At 35.3% G+C, this 11,858-nt stretch overlaps 1 protein-coding gene across 5 annotated transcripts in view; it reads left to right on the top strand.

Moving 5' to 3' along the window:
- Positions 1–3,614, top strand: part of LOC125671949 (uncharacterized) — a 4,473-nt gene extending 859 nt beyond the window's left edge. Inside the window, exons 1-4 of one of the 5 annotated variants that reach the window (XR_008802598.1) lie at positions 1–377; positions 678–772; positions 1,432–1,587; positions 2,190–3,614. The exon at positions 1–377 is cut by the window's left edge and continues 859 nt beyond it. Coding sequence is in view for 1 of the 5 variants with exons in the window: in XM_056163627.1 (XP_056019602.1) it covers positions 225–377; positions 1,432–1,587; positions 2,190–2,474 (594 nt within the window). In the remaining 4 variants the exon portion in view is untranslated. The other 4 variants (XR_007368792.2, XR_008802597.1, XM_056163627.1 and 1 more) reach the window with 4 other exon arrangements.
- The last annotated feature ends 8,244 nt before the right edge of the window (positions 3,615–11,858 follow it).

Raw genomic sequence — 11,858 nt, 5'->3', positions numbered from 1 at the left:
GTTAGAGGTGGAGCATTTTTATTGTTATTCAATTTGGAGATGAATTGATTTCCTCTGTTATTTTGTTACATTCTTCCAAAGTTTATGCCGCGATGATCTAGAGGTAGCGCGGTCGCCCTGCATACGGAAGGTCGGAGTTTGAATCCCAGCCACGAGTCGACAGACTTAAGTCATTAAAACAGGTAGTGACAGTTCCATTGCCAAACGCTCGGCATCAGGTGTGAATGTCACGGGCTGTAGTGTTACACAATTCCGGATTTTTATGTTTGACCATTTTGGTTTTGTACTTTAGAAATTTACTCACCCGGATGTACGCAAAAAAAGCACATGGGACAAATTTGTTTTTATTTAGAAATAGGTGTTTGGCTCTGCACGGAGTAAGTATTTTGATGCATCCCTGATTTTATAACCTTAAATAATGTTCATTTAGTAAGCATGTTATCTGTCAGCTGTATTGTAGGTGATTTTAATGTAAAATTTCATGATTCTTACTTTGGTTATCAAGGACGCTGTGTATAACATGTTTCTAAATGGCGTTTAATGTAATTTCATACCCTTTGCTGTTATTTTGGGCAATTTGTCTTATTATTGAGACTGCTTTAGGAAACACATTTATATGATATATCTGCATTGATGTATTTTAAATGTACAATTTATTATTGTATAATTTGTTACAGTCTTGTACCCTCTCCGGGGTTTTTGGATCGCAATAAATAATTGCACACGGGCCCTGCGAGATGACCTTAAAAACAGATGTCCTATGTCATTCTAGGTGTGGCACACTAAAGAACCCACACTGTTCAATGGCCGTAAGCGCCGAGCATAGTCCTCCACCGGTATAGGTGGTGTCTCCATATGAGTGAAAAATTATCGAAAGGGACGTTTGACAAGATGCAATGAAAGTTTATGCATGTTAAAATTGAATTCAATCATTAGTTTTACAACATTTCTCATGTTTTTCTTGTGCGTTTTATATAAATATTTATTTTTGAACTATGAGTAGGTACCTATCTCTATTGATACATTTTGTCATAAAGCATATTAAAATGTCGTAAATGTGAGCTACGACCTTATACTTATCATTTTAATGAAACATGTTCCTGCTAGGTCATAAGTGGCAGTTATGACTATTCACATTTATGAATAAACAAATTGAAAAAGTCGTATCTGAAAGATTCCTGCCGTTGGGGGTTAGAGTGTTTGTTGTATTTAAATATGAAATTTATTGTATTTAAATATAAATTAAATGTAATTTTAACACGAGTAAACAAAGAATAAGTTTATTATCACAGTCAAATAATGTATAATCTAATAAACAATTTTTACGACTCATGAAAATACAGAAAATTCACACACGACCTTTTATTTCGATGGCGTCGACATGCTTTCCCTTATGTGCCTGCACATTGCATTGCTGGCTGTGTTTTGTAGTCGATGCAGGTTTGTACACCCTGGGTGGTAGACGTAGGACTGTGGAGGAACTTATGGACAGGATGCAGTACTACCAGCATTCCCGATAAACCAAGTCAACTTAAGCACATGATGAAGGAAATAAGGATGGTGGTCCAGGTGGAGGCCCAGCAACCGGTATGAACACCGTCATTAAAGAAGGATTTAATTTCATTTAAGGGACTTTTGTCTGAGAAATGAGGAACTGGAAAAGGAACTGCGGAATTGACTCCTTCCCTCGATGTAATCACAGCATGGGGCATGAACAGAAACCCTCGAATGCTTCAAGTGTGGGGCTGCTGGCTATTTCAAGAGGGACTCAACTGATCGCCCAGGAGGCAAGAGACACTTGAGCCTCAGGGGCGGGGAACGACGACCCAGTCACAGTTGGTCAATCCACGGGGATGTATGGATGCTGACACCGTAACTAGAGAGAGTACCATCACCATTATTTCTTCACAGTGATGGGAGTGAACAACTAATACCTTACCCTCAAACGTTCAGGCCCCGGGGTAGGGTTCTTCGATGATTCCGAACTCGATGTTTATTCACGAAGTGTGATGCATTATTATTAAAATTAGTGTTGAAGTACAGTAAACACCTTCTCTATATCCCTTCTAAAATACCAGTTTTTACAAGTACAGGAAATAATCTTAATGATATTATAATTTGGATATTATAAATTCTATTACATGTAAAAATAATAATACCAAAGATATTTGATAATTTTACTCTCCTAGATTCTCAACATCCTGCCTTCAACACCACCACCAAAGGTAGATTCATCATTTGGCCCTGTTCCTTCTGGGTGTTCCTTGTCGTACCAACAGAAATGGAATATAACCATCACGGACATAGTGAATCATCCAGAAGTAGTGTTTCCAAAATTTAGGTTACCAATATTACAACCTTCATATGAAACAGTTTTACCAGAAAATCAATTCAACAAATTTATGGGTTTGCAAATCAATGAGTCAACCAGTTATGAAGTTGAGGAGCAAACACGACTTCAAAGTATGTCATGATGTTAGAAAAAACAGATTAACATCTTCTGTCTTCAAGGATGTATATTCCCGTAGGTCAGACTTTCATGCATTAGCCTTGAGACTTTTAAAGTCAAAGAACATAATGACTGTCCAGATGAAATTGAGAATGAGCCAGCAGCAGCAAGGGCATATAGTGAAATAACTGGAAACATTGTTTATCTTTGTGGCTTTGTGATAAATCCGAGTGTTCCACATCTTGGTACCTCACCTGATAGGAAAGTGTTTGACCCTAATGCATTCCCTCAGTATGGACTTCTAGAAATAAAGTGTCCTAGTAAGGATTCCTTTACTGAATTCCTGGTACAGAGCTAGACCAATCAGTCCTATAAATTGAAGGATAGTCATTGCTATTACTTTCAAATCATGGGCCAAGTGACACTTATTGGAATAAAGTGGTGTGAATTTTTGTCAAATGTAGAAAAGATTTCCATATGGAAAGAATTACATTTGACCAGGAGAAATGAAATTCCATGCAGTATACTCTGGACAAATTTTACTTTGAAGAACTACTCCCACAAATATGTAATAGAATGTAAACACATATTCGTATGTAAAACTTTGTATTATGTCCCCAACCTACACCCGGCGGCCATGAATTTTACAAACTTGAATCTATACTATATCAGAAAACTTTCATGTAAATGTAAACTTTTCTGGTCCAGTGGTTCTTGAGAATATGATTTTCAAATATTTTCCCTATATATCCGCATGTAAAACTTTGATTCCCTACTCCAAGGGGTCATGAATTTAACAAACTTGAGTCTTTACTATGTCAACAAGCTTTCATGTAAATTCGAGCTTTTCTGGCTGAGTGGTTCTTGAGAAGATTTTTAGTTGAAATTGGCCCAGTGGTTCTGAAAAAGAAGTTGAAAATATGAAAGGTTTACAGACAGACAGACAACTGGTGATCAGAAAAGCTCACTTGAGCTTCAGCTCAGGTGAGCTATAAAAAAACCCACAAGATATCCAAAACTCGGGATATTCCATTTTTTTGTTGATTTATTTTAATTTTGATACTACTTTACCCTTTGTTATTTTTCTATGTAATTTGTTATTTGTTATAAATTGCGTGCTAAATCATCCTATTTCATTAATAAATTGTAAACTCCTTACTAGTGTTTTCATTCCGATGTGTTGACTAAACTACCGTCGTTGAACTTTTTACTTGAGCCTTGTACAGTGTTGTTTTTGTTTTTGTATTTGATCACCTGAGTTACTGCTCCTGTTACATACTGGTTCCGGTTTCAGTAGTATGACCTTTCCCAACTGACTGCACAACCTTACGATCGGTGTTACCCTCTGTGACCGTTTCCTGGAAATGCTGGATACCTAATTGCAAACCAAATACATACTGGGTAAAACCTTGGTAATGATCCACGGATTGGTGTCCGGCCAGATACTTCTGTGTTTTACTGTTTGAAATACATAAAAGATGTTTTTATTGAAATTTCAAATCATATGGGATGCTTACTCCTCCTAGGCACCTGATCCCACCTCTGGTGTGTCCAGGGGTCCGTGTTTGCCCAACTATCTATCTTGTATTGCTTGTAGGAGTTATGAGATTGATCACTGTTCGTTATCTTCACCTTGCATGTAAAATATACCAACTTCTTGATGGTATGCGAGACAATTTTCAACCTGTGTTGTGTACATATATTCTCTTTTCCGTCTTTAATATGTAGAATCTTTTCATTTTGTATGGAAAATTCTGTGTCAACAGATTTTTGATAAATCGAAGCAAAATTTTAGGTATGAAATATTTACGAATCAAATCTTGTGGACAAAATGAATAGATGTATCTCCAATAATTTATTCTTGCGAAGACAGTTTTCCAAATTCAATTGACACACACTTTTTCTGAAACATTTATATCATGATCCAACCTTTTGTGTATCCATAGGTCTGTGCTTGGCCACTATTAATGTTCTCTTCTGTATGGAGTTTATGATATTGATCACTGCTCGTTATCTTTATTTTTCACTTGGACGCATTAAGAAATCATATAAGACATGGTAGTATATTCTTTAGTGGTTACAAACTATTCATGATAAATAACCTTGTTTGAATAATCACACAATAAAAACTAAATCTCGCCACCATATGTCGATATGATTCCTCGTTATCCCACGCACAAGTACTCTGAAGTTGAAATAAAAAATATGCTAGAGTTCCTCATTGACAATATCTTCGTGGTCTTTGGTGATCAGGTCTTCCAACAGTTGGTTGGAATTCCCATGGGCACGAATTGTGCTCCTTTGTTAGCTGACCTGTTTCTATATTCATATGGAGCAGAATCTATTCAAAAACTTCTAAGTGAGAAGAACATTTTGCTGTGGCCTTCAATTCGACATTTAGATATGTCGACGACGTTTTGTCTATTAACAATAACAAATTTCATTCATATGTCGATTCGATTTACCCCTGTGAGCTCGAAATAAAAGACACCACAAAGTCGTCCACTTCTGCTTCATACATAGATATTTCATTGAAAGTAGACATTAACGGCAAACTGACAACTCAACTGTATGACAAACGGGATGATTTGTGCTCCTCCATCGTCAACTTCCCATATTTATGTAGCTATATTTCATTATCACCTGCATATGGTGTTTATATATCTCAACTGATTCGATACGCAAGAGCTTGTTCTGCGTATAGTCAGTTTTTAATCTAGGCAAGCTACTGACAAACAAGTTGATGGTACGGGGGTTTCAACAGTCTCAATTGAAGTCAGCATTTCGCAAATTTTATGATCGCTATAACTATCTAGTTCGTCAATACAACCTATCATTGGGTCAAATGCTGCCTGACGTGTTTCACACCGATTGTTAGGCCGTTCTTGGCACACTGATTTTGACTATGGATAACTCCGTTTACCTTATTAGGATATAGGGCTCACTGCGGGTGTGACCGGTCGAAAGGGGTGTTTACTCCTCCTAGGCACCTGATTCCACCTCTGGTGTGTCCAGGGGTCCGTGTTTGCACAACCATCTATTTCAAGTTCATTGGACACCCATATAACATGATTATAGCATATGTCACAAAATATTATTTGGATTCAAGCGAGCTGAGCTCGGGCATAATAATTATAATAGTATTCACATTGTGTGTTGTGAACTTTACTTTACATATCTGACCATAAAATTTAGACCATGTCATGACCTTCAAATATTATACTTGGATTAAAACATTGAAAAATGGATTGAGTGTAAGAGATAATGACAAACAGACAGACGGCGATTGACTCTAATGGTATATTCTAAACCCTTACTTTGATATTGGTGATAATAAGCAAATACTCCTTATTCTTTCTACATCTACATTGAAGTCAATTATAATCTGCAAAGAGTAGTTGGACCCATCAAGCTAATGAATTACAGTTAATTCTCAAATTATCGCCACTCAATTCATCGCCATTTTCGTTATAACGCCGCATTTTTCTAAGAACGTTTTTCCTATTACTTAAAATTCTCGTTAAAACGCCAAATTCGCTATCACCATTTGCCAAGGTATTTTTAGGACAAAAGTCTACATCAAAGTGTTAATTATCTCGATAAACCGCCATGGGTGCACGTGATCAGTGATGCGGGGAATTGGTCAATATCGATCTCCGGCGTACACCTGGACAGAAGGAACCCAGTCTTAAATAATCAAGATAATTACTCAAGGTATTCCATGTATAATGAAAGGATGATGAACAATTTTGAAAGATTTAGATCAAAATAAAAGTTTATTGTTAAATAATGATGAAAGTGAACCAGGTGAAATTCACATGACTGGTAAATGATTAGAAGCTGACCTTTTCGCACTTAAGCCTGTTTGAAAGAGTTGTCTGCCCTTTGTAAAAATAAGAAAAATCTAATTTTCTAAAAATGTGTGTGGTCAATGATTAATTTTTATTTCATATTTTCATAAAAAGAAAGTGTATGTAACTTTCTACCAAGAAATTAGTATGAAAATATAATTTGTTTTTAAAATATTGTAATAAAACATGCTTTTCCCATATACTTCAATGTTAAATTCTAGGAGAAATAAATCAAGCAGTAAACAAAATTTTGAAAATTCCTATGGTGCGTTATTTTTATTTGATGAACCCTTCAAAATGATACCATGATTACAAATATTCCACCATCACTTTATTAGATATGAGATATGGTCATTATACATTGAATACCTAAGAGTAAATCCACCAGAAAACCATGCAAAATGAACTATAATCTTGTTTTTACCTCATTTAAAAATATTTCATTTTAGCTATGGCTTCACCAGAGGTTTCTGTTTAATTTCTAAGAAAATAATCAAATTATTGCATACCACGGAAACCATCCGAAATGTACACAACAGGAAATCTCCAATTATTCTACTGGTTTAAGGTAAAAGTCCATAAAAAAAAACCCAGGACAATGGGTGATAATTTGGCTGCAAAGGGTGAAATACTCGTTGATCTTCGTCCAGTTAATGACGACTCACCTCCCAGGAAACAGCCATGTGTTGCGCTAAATACCGACACTGGACATGGTTTATAAATAACTTGAAACATACTGTGTATATGGGTCTTGTATGTGTATTGTTTTGAAATGAAGCCTTATTATTGATAAAACTATTTTAATCATGCTAGAAAATTGGGAAAAATAATTACGAGATATAATTTTTTATTAAGTTGGTTCGTAAAGGAAAGATAACTCTTATATATACAACAAATGTAACTCTTTCTCCCCATGATAGCGGAAATTCAATTCATCGCCAAATTCGTTATAACGCCATAAATTCAAAACAACGAAAGGTGGCGGTTTATCGAGAGTTGACTGACAAGTTATACCATCCATCTTTATTCTACATGTGCCGTTTCAAAACTAATATTTTTCACACTATTTCATGATCAATCAATTACCTTCTATGGACTCCCCAGCACTCATTTTGTTTTGAGAAAGTTGCTGAATGGATTCAAATTCTGATGATACTACAAAGGTTAACTTATATAGATAATGGTAAAACTGATGCAAAATAATGCAGTCAGGTGTGAATGACTGAGCATATTTTGCCCATTTAGCTCAGTCTTAGAGTTAATCCACAGAAAGTTTTGAGTTTAATCCCCATACTATTGCAGACATGCAGTGAAAATGATAATTATCTTTTTTCCAACAAAAATCAGCAAGTTAATATTTTTGTAGTCATGACTTTGAAATAAATTTCAATACCATACATGTAGATATATTTATAGGATTTGAATGGGCTCTGTAAAAGTAATACACTTTTCTTTTGGAGAATAATTCAGTTAATTCAAAACTTTTTACCAGGCCATTTTAACAACAGAAATGCAGTTATAGGAATATGTATTGGAGTACAAGGGGGAAAAATTGTTAAGGGAATTTTTTTTTAAAATTCAATCTAAATGTAAAGAAATCTGAATCTGTACCTGCCGTTGACAATTCAATCTCGTTGATCAGAGCATTATCTATTGAATGTTTAGCCATTTCTTCAAGTGTAATTCCAACTTCTTTACACTTTCTTTGAATTGTCTTGTTTGAGACTGCTGGAAAGTTGATTGATAGGAAATTATTCAGTTGTGTTGGGCCAATTCCAATGTGATACATTGCTGTTAAGAAAAAAATATAACATGCATACATACATGCAAACATATATCAAATTTTATATTATACATAAGATTTGAATAGATTCATGATTTAATTGAATTATAAATAACATGGGTGTTGTAACTCAGAGAAAACAGCATTTCAATTCTTTCAACTTGCACATCTACTTTGATTTTCCTGATTTTTCATTACAATACATGTGTAAAAATAAGCTATTTAGTCATTAAGAGTCACCTCTGGATGGCAAAAAAAAACCCCAACCTTATTCTGATTTTTGTTGCTGTTTATTTTATTATTTATTGATTTTTGAATATTCAACACTTCTCTGAGGAGGACTATGGTTCAGGTTATTTTCTAGCCCTTTACCTGTTGCAAGTTTGGTGTTTACATCAAATAGCTTGGATCCTGTGTTGTGTTCCCTCTGCCCTACGTGCGTCTTGTCCATCGCAACACGTACCAATTGACCGCACTGTCTGCATTTTACTACAAGATTGCCACTTATGCCCGATGGCAAAACGCCAACTGAGTCTTCCAACAAAATGTTAACGTCACATAAAGAGCATTTCATATTGTTTAGAAAAGTGTGTAAATTCACTACAAAACGCGAGAAATCAAGGGGTTTCAGTTGACCAGAAAAATAAAATTCATTTATAGTATCAAAAGAATTTGCAGATGCACATGATTGTCCGTCAACGGAGGGTTCGATGGTATGGCCGTGGTAACCATCATCATGAGGAAAAACCATCTGTTGGTGATAATGATGATTGTAAAGTAGATTTTCTTAAATCTGATGTTCAATTTGCACGTTGTTTTTTGGTGTGTTTTTTTACAGCTGCTTTCTTGGCAAAACGCCACACTGTGTCCCGAGACCGGTTACCGCTATTTGTCATCCTGGCTGTTTGTAAACAACCCAGATAGCATGACTACGTTGGGCCAACATTGGTGTATGGTGGACGTGGGGTAGACAACGTTGGGCCAATGTTACCATGCCAATCGTCTCAACCATGTTGGGATTTCTATGTTGGCCCAACGCTGGTCCAACTTAAACTAACTTTATTTTCCGAGAATGTTGGGATTCTGAAGTTGGCCCAATGTTAGTCCAATGTTGAAATGCATCTTTAACAAAGATGTTTAATTAAGTTTGTAATAGTACGTTGGCCCGGTGTTGGCATGAGTTCTTTTATATATTAAGTGTTTCAAGTTGGGGTGATTACATTGGCCCAATAGCTGTACTGCGAACTATTGGGCCAACGTTTGTAAACTTTTTATCTTGATGTTGTGATTGCATAACGTTAAAGAATGCTGCATTGAAGAGGCAGATTCTGATATAGTTAGAGGACATTCTTTGTTCATGCATGCAATTGGATGACTACATCCATTTATATTTGTTTTTAAGAACTTAAGAATGTGACCAACACATTGAATAGTCGTTGTTTTTTTCTATTCTTTGAAGCAGGTGCATGATTATTTATTTAGATTTGAAATCCTAAGCTCAAAATTTTAACCCAATCTATGAATGAATGAACTGTTTCATGAGTGTTGCATTAGAAAACTGAATAAAGTTTTCTTATAACAGTATAAGTTCCCTGGGACAGGATGTGAATAAATATATAAATCAAGACACTCCAACCAGTTTTATAATTGTTGTTAAAACTGGGGAGTCGCAGCGATTAAAACACCAAACTGTGGGATGAGCCGTCATAACTCAATATGCAGAGCAAGTGAGAAGTGGGAGTTTAAAATTTTGGATTATTCAACTGTTACATGCAGCTGCTTCTTTAAAAAGATGTAAGTATGAATATATTTATAATCATCTTTAATATATTTCAAATTTACTGTGTAAATTGTTCTCATTCTTATCATGTTTATGCTCAAAGGCACTTGAAGTTAATGTAGATATTCAGTACCTCGTGCTAGGTGCCTGTATTTGGTTGTTGCTCTGCTGGGTTCACTACAATACTGTACAATACATTGTTTTGTACATTTGTAATAAATACTACACTATACATTTATTATTTTGTACATGTATCTAAAGGTCGTTTCAGTTAACTAATATAAATATATGTTTGTGATTTAAAGCTTGGAAAACTTGTATGCATTGGAGGCGATTGTGTTCAAACATGTGTTCAGGGATATTGTCCTTTTTTATGGCGACAACCTTAGCATTGCAATTAAATTGGAGTGGGAAAGAAACAAAAAGAGGGCTGTCAAATCTAGAATTAAGAGACAATAGGTAAGTAGTAGAGCATTGAACATTTTTCTCTCAACTTGTCTCCATCTAATGTTTATTGTATACATGATCATGTTTTTAGATAGAGATACTAAGGTTTATAGACCAATATGCACCTGTAATATACATGTACGTTATTGTCTTTAAAAGACTTAATTATATGATCTATATGGTGGATTCTGTACCAGTATTTGATTTGTTTTCAATACCAAATTATTTGTATTTTCAATCAGAGGCTGTCAGGATAAAAAAAATCTGAAAGAGCGGCAAAGGCAACAAAAGGACAGTGAGGAAGTGAGCCAGGATTAAAAACTTTTAAATCATTATTTTCCAGAAATGTCTACCATCATCTATTTCAAACCTATTTTGTAACTTTTGACAATTTAATTCATTTAAAAAATAATTTTACAGAGAATCATTTGTAAAGTTTTCTTTCTAAATTTATGCATTATGAATGCAGGTCAAAATGTGTATTGTACTTTTTCAAACAATCATGGGAAAAGGTCAATATAAGTATAATTTACAAATGTATTTTCAACAGGTATTCATTCAATTTGTTTTTCATAGATGTAAGTTACTAGTATAGCCAACAATTGACCAACAAAAAAGAAGCTTTAGATCAATAACTGTCAATATCTGACCTATCCTTTCAACCAATGAAGGGCCAACATTGGGCCAACCTATTACCAACCAGTCTATTTGTCGGCTGTTAGTTGGCTTACAATATTATCTACGGTGGCCCAACAGTAATGCCATCATTTCAACAAGGGGCCAACCAAAACAACCAACTACCAATGTTGGCTGTAAGTTGGATTACAATTATACATACCTACATTGGCCCAAAAGTATGCCAACATGTTGGACCAACGTTGGGTCGATGAGCAAAATGACCGTGGGCCAACATAGGACTACCAACAGTGGCCCAACGTTGTAAAAAAAAATTGGGCCAACGTTGGCCCGACGTTGTCTTGCTATCTAGGAAACCGTAAATCGTCTGCTCTGGTCCTTAAAGTAGTAAAACCCGATATTTGGACAATTGTGTTTTATTAATTGTATAAATTACTATAATTGATCATAAATTAACAGTCCTATAGTTTTTAGTCTTCAAAATATCATAGTTGTTCAAATATCTACCTTTTATTTATTACGACTTAATGAATTTCAAAGTGAAAGATGCGCGAGGAGTGCGCAGAACGCGAAAATTCGATTTGTACTCGGCCTCGTTAACCATTTATGATTTATCAGAACACGCTTTTTATCGTAGCAAGACTCCACTTCTGGTTAAAAGCTAAGGTTAGAATAGAGGTGGGCGACAAATGCGAGAGGTAGCACACAGTTCGCTAACAGATGTCCTTGTGTACTATCCCAGAGCTAGAACTATCGCAGACTCCAACCTTGGTTACATCTGAGTACGTTGGAATTGTGATACCCAAGTCCTGTTATGCAAAATACACTCCTCGGAACCGCTTGAATTACTTCGTTTACCAGAGCCATCTGTACGATCATGGACCCTTTTTATTAAGCATAGAAATTTTGAAA

This window comes from Ostrea edulis, chromosome 4 (assembly GCF_947568905.1).
Source record: "Ostrea edulis chromosome 4, xbOstEdul1.1, whole genome shotgun sequence".
Lineage (NCBI taxonomy): Eukaryota > Metazoa > Mollusca > Bivalvia > Ostreida > Ostreidae > Ostrea > Ostrea edulis.
Note: the sequence above shows the minus strand (reverse complement) of the source record. Positions and strands in the feature narration are given on the sequence as shown.